Here is a 21,356-nt window from a genome sequence, read left to right on the forward strand (position 1 = left end):
CCTAAAATCTCCTTTAGACATTGCTGATCCAACTACTTTTTCTAATTCTCTTATACCCAGATCACATATCGATGTCTTGCATCATATATGTACATTTTTTTTTAAGTAGAAATGTATCAATAACTGCCAAAGGAAGGTAGTCATACAATTTTCCACTGGAAATTGCATGCATTTCAGTATTACCGTGCCACTTGCCTTTATCTGTTTTGCTGTAGAAATTGGCTTTCAGTGATGTTTATTATTCTGCACTTTTGTTATGACATGTGCAGTAATACCTGCCTAAATATGAACTAGTATGTTTAGGTCAGTTCTACACTTCCCCTCCAGCAAATTTTTAATATTTTGCTGATAAAGAGATAAAGAAGAAGAACACAACTGGGAGCTTTGCCAAGCAAGGATTGATAATCAAATAGTCGTATTAGTACCTTGAAAATTTTGAAAAACAAAGTAATATACAAGAGTTTGACCACTGGAAACTTAAATTTACTGTTACTCTGTCATTTCTAGAGGTTCTATGCCTCTTGTCATATTACTGTCTGCACTGTTGTTACATATGAATTATGTTTTGAAATGTCATGAACAGTGGAGTACAATATACACATGTGTTGTAATGGAAATTTCTCTAGACCAGGTACTCTGGATCCAAAGAAAGTGTGGTTCAGTTCTTTTTCTATCAACCTATCAGTCATCAGTGGAGACAAACTGAGTTCTTCCCCTGCACAGTGACATGTGGAGGAGGTAAGTAATGGTAATTCTTCAGAAGTGTTTACAGGTGAAGATTGAAAGTGGCTGACCTACAACTTTCATCTACATCTTATTATTTGAAATGTTTGTGTTTCTTTGCACACTGGTAGTTCTTCAGAAAAATACATGCCAGAGTAGCAGGTAAGTTGGTTCAGTTAGTATGAGAAAAGTTTTTCATCTTCTATTACCGGAAGTCAAGTTATCATAAGTAATGATCACTTGAGCAAGATCTTTGATTAAGATATAAAGATACGTGTCATGGTTTAACCTGGCCAGCAGCTAAACACCACACAGCCGTTCGCTCCCCCTCCCCCCTCCCTTTCTGGAATGGGGGAGAGAAATGGGAAAGTGAAGCCTGTGAGTTGAGATAAAGACAGCTTATTAAGACAGGAAAATAATAATAACATTAATAATAATAGCAATAATGATGATAATAGTACTACTAATAATAATGTGTACAAAACAAGTGATGCACAATGCAATTGCTCACCACCTGCTGACCGATGCCCAGCCTAACCCCGAGCAGTCCGGCCCTCCTCCCCCGGGTAGCCACCCCTATATATTGTTCAGCACAATGTCAGATGGTGTGGAATACCCCTTTGGCCAGTATAGGTCAGCTGCTCTGGGTCTGTCCCCTCCTAGCTCTTGCTGCACCCTCAGCCTGCCCGTTGGCAGGACAGAGCAAGAAGCTGAAATGTCCTTGGTTGGTGTAAGCACTGCTCTGCAACAATTAAAACATCAGCATGTTATCAGCACTCGTCTCATCCTAAGCCAAAACAGCATTCTATCAGCTACTAGGAAGAAAATTAACTCTGTCCTAACTGAAACCAGGACAATATGGCATTCAGAGTGGAAAATATTGATTCCTAAAAGATACTTTAGGAGAGTAAACAAAGAAATTAAAGGAGAAAATAAAGATAATTCAGAGGTTAAAAGAAGGCACTTCTAGCCATGGTGGTAGACATGAAGTTGAGTTTTAGAACACTTAGTTTAGAAATTAGTTACACAGAACGCAGAATAATAAATAGAATTTAAGGACTACTATCTACTAGCTACTATCGACATCTGTGACTGTCTGATCCTAGACACGTGGTCATGACTGTAGTTAGAGCAGAAGGTAGTATGTTGTAGCTTCTAGTCCTGACTTAAACACTACAGTTTATACAATGCTTTGATAAAGTGCCGGTCTGCTTTGCTACTGCTTATCCAGCCTAGTCCCGTTTGTCATATCTCGTTCTGGAAGAAGCATGGCCTTGTGTTGAGAGGAGTTTTTGACATCACAGATAGCTATTTAAATTTAGCCAGGTCACCTGAAAAACAAACTGAGAGATCCTTTAGTGATACTGGTGTAGTGATTTTCGAGGAGAGTACACACATGGTTTAAATAATTGCATGGGACATGAGTAAAAAGCATCAAAGATGTTTAAGGCACAAGTAAAGAGTCTGGGGATCTTTTGATGGACCATCTACTTTGGCACACGCACCTCACTTTAATCTGAAACACAATATAAATGTGTGGTTCCACGTGGAACTACTGTATCTTAAAAGATACTTGGTCTCCTGAATTGGAACACTTACTAGACATGTGAATGGCAATACATATTCTCTGATGATTCCAATTAATTGTATTTATGAATTTTACCTAATCTATGTGACAAGGCAAGAAGTATAAAGCTTCGCAGTTATTTTTGAGGACTGCATGTAAACACAAAGTTAGTGGCTCAGATATGGCCTTATTCAGACCAGTGTTATGGTTTGAAAATTCTAGGCATATGTTAATCTCTTTGAAATTAGTCCTTGTTTTCAGTGCCCTACTTTGTGGCTTTTTGGCTGCATGTCTACAATATGAAGCTTGTGTCTTAATCAACAGAGCTTGACACTCTTAATGGCAGTTCAGAGAGAGGCCAGTGAGTGAAAAAGCTCAAAACCAAGCTACTGCTTACCCATGAAAGCAGCAGTGCTAGGAATGGCATATTACTGAGGCATGCAGAAAAGTTTTATTACAGCTGCATGATTAAACCTGTTATCTAATGCCGATTTGGTATCCAAATTGTGTGTTTGGCATCTCTCACTGGCACTAAAAGAAAAAGTTACTCATAACAGAGACTTGGAATCACTGCACCACCATTCCTCACTTGAATTCTTCTACATTTTGTTCTGTAATCTTCATGTGTAGGAAGGGGGAGTGTGACAGGGACACATCAGAAAACACAGTCAAGCTTGAATGAGCAAGAACATTTAAAAATTGTATTAACCTTGTTTGCAAGTGGCATATCTCCTGGATACTTTCAGTGCTTACAAGAACAGGAACATGCTCTGAGCACTGGAACTGCTTAGTTCTTCTTTATGGTTATCACCCTCAAGCACGATGACACTTTGAATCAGCCAAGAGACACAGAAATGAAGTTATTGATATATGATACTATAGCAATTTCAGTAGACACTGGCACTTGCACTGTTAGTTTATTGACTCCATTTGGATTTTCATTCTTGTGGTTTCGAACTTTTTTTTCTTTGCACATACCAGAACATCCTCCTCCTCTCCTCATTTTAAGTCCAAGTCAGCTCTTCTGAATGAGTCTTTTTTTCTTAGCCAAAAAAGAAACCTAGTGGTTTATAAAACTCAGATCCCTTCTGTTAACCAGTCTTTCCACATGGATTTTTTTTTTTTTTTTTTCACCAAGTAGTTACTTCAAGTTTTCTTTTGTTGGCTCTTCAACTAGGAATGTTCTTGAAACTATTTCTTGGTTTTCTGTGGTTTAACTTAACAAAGATTTTGGATCTCCTCTTCAATTCCTCTGTCTTTCTGTTTTAAGTTGGTGTGTGTGGTTTTTTTGTTTGTTTGTTTGTTTGTTTGTTTTTAGCATTCATGGCCATGTAATAAAGCTCTTATTAACGTATCTGGTAACTCCTCCTTGGGGAAATTGTGGAATGTGTAGTAAAACTGTATGACATTGTAGGCTCAACCTTGTGACAGGTGAGCTACACCATTACACGTACACCTGTGTCACAAAAATATGCATGCATTCACTTGTATCCTTACAGTATTACTAGAGTTACATGTCAGTCTATCTAGTGTTAGGCTAGGTTAACATCACTGTTATACTGAAGAACCTTAAATGAAGACATAGTCCAGCACATTCCTGTGCATTGTTTCCTTGTCTGAAAGCAAACCAAGGGAAAGTAACACTGGAAATTAATGAAATGGACAGCAAATTGTTTGAGAAGGGAAAACAAACAAAGAAACAAGAACAACAAAACCTGCTTTAATTTATCTCAATTACCATATTTTATTTTTGTTTCTGCATTAGGTTATCAGCTTAATTCCGCTGAATGTATGGATATTCGTCTGAAGCGTGTTGTTCCTGATCATTATTGTCACTATTATCCAGAAAATAAGAAACCAAAGCCCAAGCTAAAAGAATGCAACATGGATCCCTGTCCTTCTAGGTTTGTATGAGAAATAAATGTAAGTGTGTGCTATAGACAGTTACTAAGGAACAAGCAATTGTATATATTTAATTTGTTTTGTTTTTGTTTTTTTCACCTTTAAGACTATGCAGTCTTGGTTGATTATTGCATACATTAAAGGCTGATGTCTGTCACCACTATCAGTGGGTTTGTGCCACTTAAGTGCTGTACAGCAGGAGACTTCGCTTTGCATAGATACTGCAAATATCAGTTTGCCTTTGTTCAAGGGCTAATTCTACCTTCTTTATTATGCTGATTGCAAAGGCACTAGCATGAAGATTTTGTAAGGTTTTGTGAGAAGGAATGATTGTTTGCCTGTTTTTCAATTTTATCAATGCTGCTATTCAGAATTTTTCATTAAAAACAGGGAGTAGCTCTAGTTCTCAGTCATCATACAAGCTTTTTTTTTGTGGTTTATCTTGGTTTATTCATACGCCTAACAAAAAAATCTCATTCTTCATTTGTACCATGGAATTGACAATAGTTTGGAGCTTTTGTTGATTTGGTGGTGGTGGTTTATTGTTTGTGTGTGTATATGCTTTTTGTGTTCTTTTTGGTGTTATTACTATTACATTAAGAATAGGAAAAAATATTCAAAATAAATATATTTGTGGTACAAATGCCAAAGGATATTATTGCCAAATTATAAAGGCTACAGTATATATAAATTGTATTGAATTGCACTACAGTATTTCAAACTAACTTTTGGATTGTCTGGTGAGGTTTCCTGGCTGTGCTAAAGAATCTTAAAATAACATAGCAGTATCAAGTCCCAGAACCTCACATTAATATGCCAGCTGGCCAAACTAGACTTATATGCAAGAAGAAAAGGAAACACTCTCAATGGATTTCATTTCCTATAGCTAAACTGTCCATTTCCTTTCATTCCTGTTGAACATAATCATTGATAGTGACCTCTAACAGTTATAGATGTGCAGGCTTTCAAGATTTTTTCCTGGAGAGTTGATCACTCTATGGAGTGGTATGACTTCAATAATGCTTAATGGATGTGGCTGCCAAATATTACAAACTTGGAACGGGAAAATTAGAGAAGGACAATTAGCTTTTTCCTTTCACATTTAGCTTATATAGACAGAAAAAAAAAGGAAGTACTGCTAGATATAATAACATATTTTGTAGTATTGGAAGTAAGGCTTTATGCTGTGCGATTCATAGTAAACAGCTCTAGAAGGATGCTAAAGCACCATTCGGACCTATCTAGAATGAATCCTGCAGTGCATTTATTTCACTGTTACTCATGTTCTTCACAGGCCTTCATCACATATGTGCGAGAATTTTCTTATTAATAAAGTAGCACAGATAGAGAATTTTATTTTTTAGTGATCCTGATGAAGGTTTCCTTATTTATTTTTTTGTTTTTTATTTTTTTGGGTGGAATGAAATGAAGAAACTGTGTGGTGAATAGTTCTCTATCCCTGCAGAACAGTTAAGATTATACCAGTCATTGCTGGCTACAGGGGTAATATAACAAATGTAAGATTCCATCATTTCACTTTGGAAATTGCTTACTTTAAGCATGATCATGTTGAGTATGTACTTAGTTTATAGTCTTGGGTATGAGAAATAATCATGCAATATTTATTTTGTTGACAGTGATGGATTTAAAGAAATCATGCCCTATGATCACTTCCAGCCACTTCCTCGGTATGTATAATCAGAATAGCATGTGTGTCAGTGTTAGCACAGTTTTGACTGCAAATATACTTTTTGAGTACTAAGATTGTGGAAAATCATCTTCTGTTTTGTTGTTGTTGTTGTTGTACAGGAGAGCAAGCATATAACATAGTCTTGAACTTCAGTTTTGAAGCTTATGAGTTATTTCAATATGCTCTGGACGATTAACTTAACAGTAAGAGCTTAATATGTTGCTCCTGAAAACATTGACTTAAAAGACTTCAGAATAAAGAGTTGTTCCCCTAACTTCCTACCCCTGTTGTACTGTCAAGAAGAACGTCTCTTTTAAAATGCATCCATGGATTCTCTTACTGAAAGATTTTTAGTTTAAAGCTGTAAGCAGTGAATATATTCACTTATACAACTGGTCTTCCTATGTTAAAGGACTCTTCACTTCCTCTTCACTTGAAAGATCTTATTTTTTATTATTTAAACCTACTTTCTATTTAGTGACTTCAAGGCTGACACGGCATTTTAAAGATACTGAGTTGTCTGAATGTCTATTGCCTAAAATTGTCATCAGAGCACAGTTTGTTGCATTTTATTACTTTTTTCACCTGCGTCAATCATGGGATTGTAAAGCTTCTCTGGAAGGTTTAAATGTTTTGTGAATGATGTTAGGACTAAAAAAGCATTGAGCTAGACTTACTATTAATGTAAAGAATTGTAGTCAATGGAGTTAGATGTGTATTTATCCCAGTTGAAGCTCTGCTCTAGTATACCAGGAAATGAATAATGTATATTTTTCTAAAGGAGTGAAGATATGAAGTAATATGAATGAAATCATAGATTTACATGGCTCAGTAGAGCTACTGATTACAGCTGATATAAATGGCCATAGTTTATTTCTGTAACAATTTACGCTTGCTGTGGATCTGCTGTCCAGTGATGTATTTTGGCTTTCATACATAAATTGAGATTTTTTCCTTTACAGCTTTATCCTGTAAAGTTCCATAATTGTTCTGTCTCTCTCTCCTTCCATTTCTTCTGCCAATTTAAGTTCCTTTGTGCTTCGCATATCCTCTGGAAGTCAGCACAACTTATTTACACAAGTATTTTATCTTCTGAACTACTCAGAGCTTGAAGAACAGTTAGAAGAGAAATTTAATCTCCTTTCTATGCTTTACTGTGCTCAGTATGTTTGCATGATACTGCGGTGAGATAGATCATGCCTGTGATAAAGCTGTGGGCAGGTTCTCTGACTTCAAACGTTGAGAACTGCAGATGAAGGCCTGCCTCATTTCAGCACCCCAGTGTGTACTGTCAGAAGGTATCATGGTCTTCCTGATAGGGCAGTGCTCAGGAGTAAGAACTGTAAAATAGCAGACAGCCAAGCAGGGTGCTGTGTTGATGCCATCAGGATGGAAAGAGAGGAAATGGGGCAGGCTGATTCACTGGGTCCCTTCCATTGGGAGGGCACCTAAAGAAACACTCCAGAGGTGTAAAAACACCCTATCTTTTTGGAATTACTGAAAGAAAACAGCAGCTGAAACAGTTTGTGTACTTGCATGATGATGTGAACCTGGTTCAGTGTGGACACAAGTCTTGCTTCAGTGCTGTTGCCTGTAAAGTAATTGCATTATAATATATACACAATATAAATATATTGCATATATTTGCATATATGTGTGTGTGTGTGTGTGTGTATATATATATATTTGCATATGCATAATGCATTAGTCTGCATCAGTTCTGCTGGGCCTTTTTCCACATTTTCCTTCTGCTTTGTCTTTTCTTACCTGTTCACATGCTAACTCAAAACTGTTCTTGCAAAGCAGGCACAAAATCAGCGTTGTATATATACTTGAGCAAAGCTGTACAGGCTCCCTCACCTTGACCAGCAGTCATACATCACACCTCCTACATAACACAAGGGCCATGTGCAGGGCTGCCTTGCAGTCCTGTGGCATTTACCACTACTTTCCCATTCACACGAGGAAGTTGTGGGAAAGTCATGGTGCGCACCGCAAGATCTTGAAAGAGTTCTCCTGTGGCTAGAGTTGTAAATGCCCCACTGAAATATTTTTACAGATGGAGAATTCTTTTGAAATAAATAGAAAAATTTCCCAGGATGAAAATTTTCTTTTAAAGCTTTTGGAATGCCTCCATTTATTTCAGACTTGTTGGACTGTTGAGGATCCCTTGACAGCTGTGGGTTCTGGAAAGTATCTCCTTGACTGCTTGCCCAAGACCCCCCTTTTCCCCAGTAGCCATGGACCTCACTCCATCTTGAAAATGCTTATGGGAGTATGGGATCTGGAGTGTGTTCGAAACTGATGAGATAAAGAAAAACAACTATAAAACTTTATGCTATAAACACTTGTGAGGCTAGTATTACATATAGCACAGTGAGCCTTATATATATAAATCCATGAGCTGCTAATTCATTGAACAGTTAATTGCTCTTTAGTTCCTGACTTTTTCTTTTTTATTTTTGGGGAAGAAAATGACTTAACAATGGTCATTCATTTAAATCAAAGAAAGAAAAGTGTAGTTTTTCCTCTTCAAATGTATTTTACACTAGTGATATGATATTGATGTTTAGGCATTTAGCTTTATTCTGAATGGTTTTGAGTATATATTCTATGGTTAATGTTCCATGGCTTGCTGTATGTTTCATACTCATTCTTCTGTTGACCTTAAGCATGATTAATATGTTTTTATAGGCAGTCTAAAGAGCTGCTTAAAACAGGAAGTATCCTTGATTTACCTACCATCATAGAAAATGGATAATAATTACTTAAATTTGCCTTTGATTTATAGGCCTCTGTCTCATCTGCTCCAAAATTCTGACTTCCTCTATGATAGTTCATCTTGAAGAATTGATTTTTGAGGGGTATTATAGTAGTTGTTGTGTTGTGTCCATTTTTTATAACAGATATGTGGTTTTTTTTGGTTTATTATTATTATTATTATTATTATTATTATTATTATTATTATCCTTTCTGAGCCCCTGTGATTGTCAGTATGAATTATTTTTAAACAAGACCGTGTACCATAAGATGTGCTGCAAAACTCAATCATTTCCCATAGTTATGGTTTTAGTTTGGGTAGCTGATGGAAAGAAAGCAAGAGATAGAAAGTGAAGGGTGAAAAAAATCCTGCGGGGCTGACTGGAAACTATAGGTAAAGGATATAGACGCTTGTAATGTGTAAAAGTGGCAAGAGCTGGAACACTGAGGTTAATTTTTGTTGCAAAGTTGTTGCTTAAATGTACATTCATGCTAAGATCAAGAAATAACTGAAACAAAGCTTGTAACCTAAAAACATCCATGTTCTCAACCCAGAACATGCAGTAATTTCCATCTTTGCCGTAGCTAGGTCTAAGACTGTGCACAATTGTCCATTTTGAAGACATTCCCTCCCAACCAAGTTGTTTTTCATCCTCCTCTTGGAGGCTATTACCCCACAGCCCTTCTTGTTGGCAGGGCTGTGTGAGTTTTCCTTGATCTCTGTATCTCCTTGCTTCAGGAGAAATCAGCTAGGTTAGCTGAAGTGGCTGAAATGGAAGAATAGCTGCCTTTTACTTGAAACAAGTTGGAAAATACAAACTCATTCAATGGCATTTTAATGTGGGTGGAAAACTCTTGCAGAACTGCAGTGGTGACCAGCCAAATGGTACCTGTCGCAATTTAATTTGTTCAGGGTCCTTATGGATGAAGACAGTTCGAGTTGAAATAGCTGAATAGCTGATTTTGTCCAAAGCAAGTATTAGAATTGCCATAAAAATTCTTTCATGAACTGATTTTTTAAGGGTAGTCTGCATAATGTGGGCAGCAATGAGCAACAGTGGGCAATAACAACCTCAGCCAGCACAGCCAGTTCTGTCTTTGTCTTTGGACAGACAGATCTCAGGTCTGGTCTCTGACAATGGTAAGAAAAGTACAATGTGACCATGTAAATTAACTGTGAAAAATATTCTTTTTAGGTGATGTAGACTATTTGCAAGAAAATCATTCCAGTAATCAAACTTGGTACATTTAGGGTCTTTAACATATATGTGAGAATTAGGCTTCAGTTATTTTGGGAAACTTACTTAAATTTATAGTTCTTTGTCTTCTCATTTTGCACATGAATTTATGTCTGGAATAATGCAAGTTAAGTCTAATTCAATGTATTTATATTCAGTGTGTGGTAAGAATCAAGCAACGAAGTATCAGTGAGCTTTAATTACACTAATGTTGGTATCGGTATTTTGCACTTTAAAAGAGTTTAGAGAAATAAAAAATAGCCTTGTTTTTAATATATATGAGTTCTTTTTCCAGGTGGGAACATAACCCTTGGACTGCATGTTCTGTTTCCTGTGGAGGTGGTATTCAGAGGAGAAGTTTTGTGTGTGTAGAGGAGACCATACATGGAGAGATTCTGCAAGTGGAAGAATGGAAATGCATGTATGCCCCTAAACCCAAAGTCATTCAGACCTGTAATCTGTTTGATTGTCCTAAATGGGTGGCAATGGAATGGTCTCAAGTAAGTTGAAAAGCAATTTGGACCATTATTATTATTATTATTATTATTATTATTACTTTTATTATTTTTTTTTCTTAAAGAAATCCTGTATTATTATGTTACCGTGTATTTGTGAGCTCAGGGCTACTGAAAAAAAAATGCAAGCATAATTCATAGCACTTACTAGGAGAAGTTTGTGCTAAGTAACTTGGCCTGATAATAAAAAATAGTTAACGTGCCTGTGTAAAGAAAAGCACATAGAATTATTTATGCCTGTTGAATTCTTGCTTTACACAGAGGAGAAATTAGAGTCAGAGGTCAAACCCCTTTGCAATCAGGTTGTTTGTCTCTCAGTTCTTGATAAATGTAATCTTTCACTCCATATAATAGCTAAAGGCATGGCTGTCTAGGGGCTGACATGTCTGCAAGGGTAATTTTCCAGCATTCTTACCTTTCATTATAAGAACAAGAACATAAAGCCAACTTATCTTGGCTGTAGTTATCTGATACAGTCAGATAGGTCAACGCTTCTATAATTCCTTAGTTCATCCAAATGACATCACTGACATGCAGTGAAGAAACAGTTCTTGCAGCACGTCTGACCCAGTTTAAACTGAAAATGACCACTCTGAGAGAGCATATTCTCAGTACATAGCCACTTCTGTTTTAGACTGTTGCCAATCAGATAAGCTTTATAGAACCCCAAGAAATCATTTGTATTCCCAAAACTTAGGCATTTTTTCCAGCATCAACCTTCTTTTTATTCACCTAGCAATGCAAGGTCATATTCATGTGTTTCTGATATCTGATTAATTCTGGAAAGACTTTAGAGAACATACCAGTACTTCAAACTTGCTTTTTGTCAGTATCTGTAAATAGAATAAAAAAGAGAGAGAATGAGATGATTACATTGTCTCCTGCAGTGCACAGTCACATGTGGCCGAGGCTTACGTTACCGAGTAGTGCTGTGTATTGACCACCGTGGGCAGCATGTTGGTGGCTGTAATCCACAACTTAAACTTCACATAAAAGAAGAGTGCATCGTGCCAATACCGTGTTACAAGCCAAGAGGTAACTGGAATTTTGTCTGGGTTTGTTATTGTTTTACATTTTTGTTAAGAGAATTAAAAGCCCCTGGTAACCTTTCAGAAATGCCAGAAGCTGGAATTTACTAGGACTTATTTCAGTCTTGGCAGAAATAGGCATTTTAATTATTGGTGCTAGGAAAAGTGTCCTGCTGATATTCTTTGCTGATAATGTGGTCAGACTGTCATGAAGTGAACATGCTAACCAGTTCTATACAGCTTGGTCAAACCGGGAAAAACAGAATTAACGAGTTCAAGATGGTGAGGAAGAGTTGTTCAGTAACACTTGAAATGGGAATGATAGTCTGTATGTATCATCTGGGATGTTGTTTGCTTGCATCTCATGAAATGTGTCAAGATTCTCGGTGGGCTTCATCAGTTCATTGAGTTATAGACAAACTGGTTTCTTTCTCTCTTCTCCATTTTTGTTTATATAAAATGCCTGGTGAATGAAATGGCACAATCTCTAAAAGAGTTGATAGGGCATAAAAGAGTAGATGTGAAGGTGAGAGGAAAAACAAAGGTGTATGTGTTGGGCTGGTGGTGGGGAAGTAGTATGTCTTGTTCCTTGCTAATTTCTCTCCCTCTGGGCCCAGAAAATTTTGGTTGGTGCTACTTTCTCCTTTTTTCCCCAACATTTCAGACATTCACCATAAAAATTTACACAGAAAAGGTGCAGGTTATCTGTAGATGACCTTATGTTTCTCTACACAATGTTTTCAGATTCCAGACAATTCTTCAAGCACAAAGAATCCAGAGTTAAACCATGAGGTAGAAACCAGCACTGAAATTCTAAGAACCTTTTGTGATTTCACTTAGGTTTGGAGGTAGACATCCTCAACTATCTAACAGTACCCCAAGAAAAGAATCACAGAAGTTTAGGATGTTCAGACAGATAAAAGATGCTAGAATTTGTTGATTTTTTTATGGTGAATTGTAATTTTGGTAAAGCTGGCTAACTTGGTTAGCAAAAATAACATTTCATATGAAAATCTAATGAAGCCACTCCATCTGCAGAATAATGTGTTTTTGCTTTGTTCTGACTTCTTTTTCAGCTACAAACTTAGGTTATGATGATAATTCGTTACACTGAAATATAAGCTACAATCCAATAGAAACTGCTTGTACTTGGGGAAGATGTAGGAAAGAAGTCAAAGATTAAATAGAAATAAAATTGGATTACTGGTACCCTATCAGTAAAGCATAGTGTCAGGATGGATCTCAAACATCATGAAGAAATTTCCTAATCAATTTTATTTTATTATCCAGTATATCTTTATTCATAAGCATTAGATCAATAGGCAGTGTAAAGTGTGAAATGTTAAGATGAATAATGCTAGTATCTACTACTTGCTTTATTTTTGGAGGAATTGTTGAGGTGTTTGTTTTCTCTTTCTCTACCAGAAAAAAGTCCTGTGGAAGCAAAATTGCCATGGTTTAAACAGGCACATGAAATGGAAGAGACCAGAACAGTCTCAGAAGAGCCAACGTAAGTACATTGTATTTTAGAGTGCAGAAACATTTCCAGCATATTTTGCAGATCATCTGGAATGACTGTTGCTCTGCAGTTTGCTTTGACATTTGGCCCTCCTTGGAGATGAGTTGTGTTGTGAGCTGTTCCTAATTTTACATCTCAACAGCTTTGCTTCTGGAGCTCCTGTTCTGGATGACATAGAGCTACTCTATTAATAGTGTCCCTATTATCATTCAAGCAAAGTAAAGGGATCTTAATTTAACCTAAATAAGACTAAAATTAATGCGTGTGGAAGCATTTCAGCTGATGTGCAGTAAATAAGTTCAGTTTTATCCCACACATTGCCGTTACCTCAAGAATGTAGTGGTTCTATTAAAAATGTACTTCGTAGGGTTGCCAGGATTTCCTTGGAGGGGGAGGGGGACAGTGCATTAAGAAAGTGAGAAAAACCTGCTGATCTATGAGCTTAGCTGAATCTGTGGGGATAAGCTGTGACATTTTACACACGTGTGTGTGAAATAACATCTGGATTTTTTGAGTCCCTTAAAAGCTGATGAGCATAAGCCTGACAACACTTATGCCCTGGGGATGAAAGAATAACCTAAATCCAGCTACACTTGTTCCTGTCCCTTGTATGTTAGGACATCTACAAAGTTGCTTGTATTGCTGTGTACATTTCTTGCATATATTCAACTAATATATCCAATATTTAGTATATAAGTTTCTAGGAAGTAGAATCTTTCTATAAGGGTTTTGTGAGAGTTTTTGAACAGTGCTCTGCTGTGGTTAGCCAAATTCTGTACTTGTTTGTAGCAGCTACAGTTTAAAATAATTTAAATGAGCTTACTAAAGCTCATCTAACTTTGGAATTATATTGCTCTATCTGAAAGCAGAGTATGCCCCATAACCTCTTATTTTAATTCCTCCATCTAGCTATTCCTGATTTTTGGCACATGTGCATCAACAGGTGTGATCATGAGTAATAAAATCTTTACACCTGCAGTGACTCACGGAAGAAACCTCTTGCCAAACAGGTGTTTGCATTGTTATGGTGACTGTACTTTAAACTTTTTCCTGCACTAGCCTCTCAAGTCAAGGGTCAACCTACTGTGAGTGGTTATTTCACTCTCCAAATTGGTGGCCCTGAATTCAGGTAGAGTAGTAGCAAAGTTATAAAAATAAAGTGTGATTGTCAAAGGGAGTGATGCAATCAAATGTGCCTGTTGAATGTCAGCATATCAGAATGAATATATAGGAGGCCACATCTCAAGAGGATTCAGCATGAAGCAATAAAGAAAATCATCTCTAGCATTACAAAATAATCCTGTGGCAACTGTGCATTAATGAAGTCTCTAGGTTTTTAGGATTCTTCAGCAGCAGTCTGACAGAATAAGCAAGGAGGACTGGCAGGGACACAGCATGCCAGTTTAGAGTATATTTAGAATATAATAGAGCTGAGCTGGAAACTTTGTAACGGGTTCACTCTTACCTTTTCCTCAAAAAGAAAGCAGTTATTCATGCCTTCCTAGACATGACTGATCTATTCCACCATGGCCTTGCAGCGTGAATGCAGCCATGTGTACATTCTGTCATAGCGTACGTTCTGTCATAGCTCTGCAGCAATGCAGTTTCCTAAATTTTTTTCTCTTCACTTACTCTGGAATTCTAGCTCTTCCTCACTTTCATTCATGATCCTTACTTTGTCCAAGGATCTTTCCTTCACATTTTCCAGAAGCATCTTCAACCACATCTAAAAGGTTTCTCCGGCCACTTCTCAGTGATGACCCTAGTCAGCTGTCCTCTTTACTGTGCTGCTGAGGTTCTCTTGCTTTCCTAGTCAGGGTACTCTGGGCTCTCCTGGGACATGGCTCTAATACTCCAGCCAGATTCTCTATTTGTTTATTTCTACCTGCTGCCACCTGCTCTTACTTTACTCTTATAAGGAAGCCGTCGAGTAAGGAGAAATGAGAAATAACTGATCCCTGACCTCATTTGTTTTTGCAGATTGCCTGTTGGTCATGTAGACAGTGCTTTGCAAACAAAGCAGTTTCTCACGAGATGCTTTAAATCTTATGCCCTAACTGCTCCAGTCTTTTCTAGTTGGAGTAAGTTTTTTGGGTCAGGGTTTAGGATTTTAAAAGAAACTGTACCAGTAGGTTGTTACTTCTCCCAGAGTAAATTATAACAAGATTTCCTTCTGGTTTGGATATGTTTCACTTTGTGTTTTTGTTTTGTGTTTTTTGTTTGTTTGTTTGTTTGTTTAATTTACACATGGTCCAGTGTGATAACTCATAGCCCACCGCTCCATAGCAGGAGCCTTATCATTTCCTTGGTAAAATGCCATCACTTCTAGTTTTACTTATTCTCTTGTCATACAAACTTAAACCACAATATGAAGTCTCAACTTCTTGTCCATCCTCTTATTACTACTGTCTTTCTATGCTTTTGTGTGATATTTTAGTTGATAATGAATAAGAGAATAAATGCAGCTGTGTTTTAGAACCCACAAGTGTGGATATGCCAAAAGGAGCTTGTGGAAGATAAATACTTCTGCCGCTGTGGTCTACCACGGTTGGTGTCCTGAATTTACATAGAGAGGGAACATTCAAAAGCTCCTTTTTTTTTATTATTAGCAATATAAAATATGACTGCCCTTAAAGTGAGGCCAAAAAAAATGTAGGTCTGACCTTTTTAGTTTTCAGTTGTGGAATGTGATGACAGTTGATACCGATCATTATTTTAAATGTTCTTCCCTTGAGCCTTCTTAGTTACAGTGGGATTCACAGAGAAGATTCAGCAAGATTTTTGCATCTTTTTTGTATCATAAGTTAAAGAAATAGACACCTCAACTGCCTTTCCCTGTCACGGTTTAGGACAAAATTGAAATGTCTTCAAAAGCTGATATATTTTTTCAGCAACCTGAGCTAAAAAATAATCACTCGGTTTGTTGAGTTGCAGTCAGTAAAGGTGAAATATGGTGTGTTTCATGAAGGTTACTGCTCATTGTGTTTCCCAGTCATTTTCACAGAAATGCCCCCATTGTGGCCATGGTGATAGACAATTACACATTTTTCACTTCTCTGAAAATTTTCTGGTGATTTTGTATATCATTACACGCAAGATTGATAAAAACTGACAGTGCAACTCCGCTTAGATAAGGCAAAGGTGGTGCTTCAGGGAGGGGTAGGGTGCCAGCACTGTGGAAGTTCTGCCCCAGTAAGCAGCCAACATTTTAGATGCTTCTGCAAAATTTTATCCAGGCCCCTTGGCGCAGTAGGGTTGGACTGGAAATATCACAAGAGCAGCCTTTTTTCAGGATTTAGGCATTTCCTGTCTTAACTGAAAACAAGAACTGCAGGCATTAAGAAAAAAAAAAAAAAAAAAGAGAGACACCATGTTTTCAAAATCTTCAGAAAGCTGGAGAAGGCTATGCTGAGTTAAGTTTTCAGTTCAGATTTGATTGGGTTGGGTTGGGCTGGTCAGTCTCCTTCTTACCATCAGTAGTTTAAGCTACTGCTTTATTTTCCAGGTCATCCCACATTGGCTTTTTCCAAGTGTGCAGGTGAATGCACGCTTCCCTTAGTGTTAAACTGGTAACAATGCAGGGTGGACATACTCTACACTGCTTCTGTAGTGTGTGCATCTTTAATACCTGAACACATGATAACAGAAGTATAAGATTACAACGCTGCCTTCATAAGAATATCTATAGAAAAATTCTAATTGTGAAAAGTTGTGCCTACTCCAATTTGCATTTTTTTCTTACTTTTTTGTTGTTGTTGTTGTTAAATCAAAGAGTAGTCTCATCTACAAATGTAAAGGTCTTAGAAAAGTTTGAGAATTACAGCCATCTAATTGAATCCATTTTAAATTCATGATGATCTACAGGGCATCATAATACAACTGCTTTGATGCTTCTTAATCCTGATCTGAAATCACTCTGAGTGTATGCCCAACAAAAGAAGACTGAATTTCTATTTGCTTCAGGGAAGTATCAAATCTAAAGCCTTGCCATATGTGTGCTGTGAATGCCACTGAATAAAAAAAATATATCACTTCCAAGGTTGATCGAATTTGATTTAATGATCTCTGTCACAGTCTTTGGTGGAGAATATGTTGACAACTAAATCTTAAAAATAAATAAATAAATGTGAACTCAAAATGCAGATATAATGCCAACCCCTGGAGCTCTCACACTCTCCAATTATTATTATAAATAATAATTTATTATTATTATTGTTGTTGTTTTAACCGTCTCCATTGGCTTCTTTTTAAGGTACCTATAATTAAGGACTTTAATAGCTAAATAATCACACGACTAGTTTAGCAAATGCCAAGGTAGATTAAAACATACTTTTTTTTTTAATCTTCACTGTAAAATCCAAGACACCAATATTCAGCAGGAAAGCCTTAATTATAATATAGGCTTGCTATAAGTCACAGAAAAAAACGGATAGAATTTTCTGAATTTCTTTATATTTCTGAGTTTCTTCAATCGTTTGCTGAATGAATGGATTGCTGTGGTTCAAAATTGCCTTTCAGCTACACAGGATTTCAAAAGAATGCATCATAGGTTATTTTTGGAATGTTTTAAGGCATTCGGCTAACAGTATACAAAACTGACACTTTTCTGGTATGTTGCTGTCATACTTTTACCAAAAAGAATTCCTTGCTTTCAGACTGTAAACTCTTAGGTGTGGTTAGAACACTGACAAACTCTTTTCAACTGTGAATGTCCATCGATTTTGTATTTCAAATTAGATACACAACTACAAATGGACATTTTTATTTTATTTTTTTTTTAATACAGAAACCGGTCATTTTTGGAGAGGGAAGTCAGAGTTTTGTAAGCCTATGCACAATGACTTTGATCCAATAAAACCCTTAAGCATAAATTTAACTCTGAGCATGTTACAGTCCTACAGAATTCAAGACTGCTAATACATTTAGTCAGGCACATGCTGAAGTGTTTCATTTAATGAGGGTGATTTTGCCATGGCTGCCCTAGGTAGTTTACATGACTGTATTTGGGAAGACTGTGAAATCTGATATTTAAGGGTTACACTGAGTTTATCTGCTGGAGTAAGAGAAATCCTTCCTTCACATCTTTTCCCACAGATGTTCATTTAGAATTCATTATCAAAAGCATTTGGCCATTGACCACTGCTAGCTTTGCCATTGAACAGAATGACCCATTAGGTTACACTTGTATGACATTTACTCATTTTTATTTTTTTTACCACTGTAGAACACAACCATCCATCATTTTGACAATACTCTTCCAATAAAAACCAAACTGGTCGTGCACTTCAAAGGTTGTCAAACTTGTGAGGTGGCAAGCACTTGTAGTTTTCCTTGGTTTCAGTAGGAGCAGGGAATACAGAGTCCTTTACTGAAGTACGTCAGGGACTTCTCCTTAAGCAGTAGTTATTTACCTTTTAACTTTTCTTAGAATTAGGAAGAACAGCTATTCTTTTCTTCCACAGGAAGAAAAAGGAAACAATCTGTTTTGGGGTCTATCACATGGATAGCTTGGGTGACTATGCCATGAACTGAGTTAGAGTATCCGCACAGGCTATCCACTCATCTGTTCTCCTTTTTCATATTTGATTCTTCCTCTGTATATACTGGCAAGAACTAGTTGGCTCAAGATGATAAACTCTCCACGGAATCAACCACGCTGTGTTGACATTTTTCTATGCTTACTGTGTATGCAGATTGTAAATACATTTTTTTGTCAGTCTTACACAACTGTTCCTATATTCATAAGGCAGCTTTCCTACAGTACAGAGGAAGAGTATTCTTAATCAAAGATAAGGAGAAAATCTTTGAATCCTAATTTGATTTTTTCCTTTCATATACATTTTAGCATTGGTCAAATATGTTCTCTAACATCTGCCAGCTGCATTTTGATCATCATCTGTATTTGAGCATATAATAAAGTGCAACTGCAACCTTTGTAAAAAATGTTCTGTGAAACTCTATTTGGTTTCTTATAAATTGTACCCCAAAGCTACTTAAGATGACTTTATTAATGAAATTCAGCCCCATGGCTTTAGTGTGATATTGAGAACTATCATCAGATATTAATGTGACCCTCAAAGTCAGAGAATATCATAGACTGAAAGCTACTTTTATTTAGTAAATTCATGATCTGTAAAATAAAATTTTACTACAGTTCATCAGGAGCATAAATGCCTTCTAATAAAAATGATGGATTATGGACTCAGCTAGTTAGACCTCTTTATTGAAGATGAGAGGCTTCTTATAAGATTAATCTTGAAGAACAGCCTGAGGTGTTGCACACTGGAGAGAGCTACATTTGAAAGTGGTTTTCTTCTCTCTGGTCTCTGATTATTAGTATGATGTATGGTGATTGCCTTTCTCATAGATTTAAGTAGACAGCAAATACACTTCTGGTATATGCCTAACTTTGTGTACCTGGGGAGATAAATGTTTTGTACAGCTATGTCTTCATGGAATTTTTCCTCTTTTTCTGCTGTGAGAGTTTGTGAAGAGATCTAGGTGAAGTCTTTTTTTCCCTCCTAAAAAGATACGGTTTTCCCTGTTCTTCATGATTTGTCTTTTTGCTCTTGCCTTCTTTTGCCTTTTATCCTATATCTTTTCTTATGTATTGAATTTTGAGAAATGGTCTGGTTTAAAATAACACACTTGATCATGCATTCAATTTAAATATCAAATAGTATTAAGCATTACCTACTTTGTGTATAGGCATACATTTATGTTTTAGCTATGCTGTCTCTGTGCACACCTGGACACAAGTATATGGAGTTAAATTTAAATGTTTCTATTGCACTGTGATCATTTGCAGGTTTATTCCAGAGCCTTGGTCTCCATGCAGTGCCACATGTGGCAATGGCATACAGGTGCGAGATGTGAAGTGCCGAATTCTTCTTGCATTTACTCAGACCGAGGTAGAACTGCCTGAGGAGGAATGTGAAGATGAGAAGCCCCCCACAGAACGAGTATGTCACCAACCATCCTGTGACAGTGATCCTGTCCCCTACACACCAGAATTTTCACATGCTGAAGATGGGAGTGTGATTTATGACTGGGAATACATTGGTTTTACTCCTTGTTCAGCCACATGTCTTGAAGGTACTTTTATTTAACCTTTCTTTTTTTAACCTCTTTTTTTTTTTTTTTTCGGTAAATCCTGACTTGTGAGAATTTTGGAATTTTTTGAAATTACTGTTTCTTCTATTAGTGTCAACCCAAACTAGCTATGCTGATATGTAGAAAAGCATGCAGCTTCAACTTTAATTTATTTTTTTTTTTTAAGTTATCAGTGGAGTAATTTAAGCTATGTTTTCTTTATTTCATATACTCAAGCAGAAGGGTTTATTTGACTAAGTAAGGTGTAAGAACTCTTTGCCAGAGAAACTTTCTTCAGCCTTATTGCTGCAGGAATCTTGGCTGCCAGGCAGTTGGTGGTAACACTATATTTAATGCATCAGTGATGGGCCTGATAAATTCCCTTGCTAATTAATCATTATCTTCCAAAATGCTGCAATTTTCTACAGTAGAGTAGGAATACAAAATTATGTTTTCTATATATTATTACACATAGAAAATTATGTGTAATATATATTGTTTTCAGTCTGACTAGCCTGAAGATCAAACAGGAATTTGTTTAGGTCTTGGTACAGTATATCACTCTATAGGAACTCCGTGCCATACATCTGTCTGCAGGTAGTTAGGCACATTCCTTTTTGGATGTAATCGAATCTCCCTGTCGTCCTAAGAACATGTAGCTAGACAAGGTTGCTGGTGTTGCTACTACATACAGTACTTTGGGACTGAACACAGAAGTGAGTTATGAAGTGTTAAGTGGAGTCAGTGGAATTGTGAACACACCTATATATGACAGGAATAATGACATCAGTGGGAAGTGAAGACAGTTGTACCCATAGAAGAAATAAAAAATGTAGGAAAGGGGAGAGCAGCTACAAAGGGAAGTGGAGAGCCCAGTCTAGAGCTCACAGAAAGCAGCCTTCTTTTGTATTATTCACCAGTTCAAAACTTGAAGACAGAATTTGGGATGGATGCCCCTGAATGCTATGGTAAGTGGCTGATAAGTGCATCATTTATCATTTGCTACTGCTGTTTTCTGATCAGCATAGGAATACTGATCCATAGGAATAACAGCACATGCAAAAAAGGTGATGCATCTTATTCTTCCACTACCTTCAGTGGACATGACCAATAGCAAGGCTATAGTGCAACTATGTATGTATACCAATGTGATGGTAGCAACAGCTATTGCTATTGAGTGTCTATTTTTCTTCATTTTGAGGGAATTGTTTTTAGAACTAAGCAGAAATGAGGCTTTCATTACTACTGAATTTGTAGTTTATTTCAGATCCCAAGTGATTTTTGGAATATAAGATCATTTAATTGCTATCTTAAATGTATTT

At 36.8% G+C, this 21,356-nt stretch overlaps 1 protein-coding gene across 3 annotated transcripts in view; it reads left to right on the forward strand.

Annotated features, from left to right (window-relative positions):
* The window catches only part of ADAMTSL3 (ADAMTS like 3), a 200,689-nt gene that overhangs the window by 137,932 nt on the left and 41,401 nt on the right, over positions 1–21,356 (forward strand). For all 3 annotated transcript variants that reach the window (XM_032194751.1, XM_032194749.1, XM_032194750.1), the window contains exons 10-16: positions 627–738; positions 4,056–4,194; positions 5,830–5,880; positions 10,176–10,380; positions 11,283–11,430; positions 12,849–12,933; positions 19,751–20,037. In XM_032194751.1, the coding sequence (XP_032050642.1) occupies positions 627–738; positions 4,056–4,194; positions 5,830–5,880; positions 10,176–10,380; positions 11,283–11,430; positions 12,849–12,933; positions 19,751–20,037 (1,027 nt within the window). The remainder of the gene's footprint in view (positions 1–626; positions 739–4,055; positions 4,195–5,829; positions 5,881–10,175; positions 10,381–11,282; positions 11,431–12,848; positions 12,934–19,750; positions 20,038–21,356) is intronic.

This window comes from Aythya fuligula, chromosome 11, assembly GCF_009819795.1.
Source record: "Aythya fuligula isolate bAytFul2 chromosome 11, bAytFul2.pri, whole genome shotgun sequence".
Lineage (NCBI taxonomy): Eukaryota > Metazoa > Chordata > Aves > Anseriformes > Anatidae > Aythya > Aythya fuligula.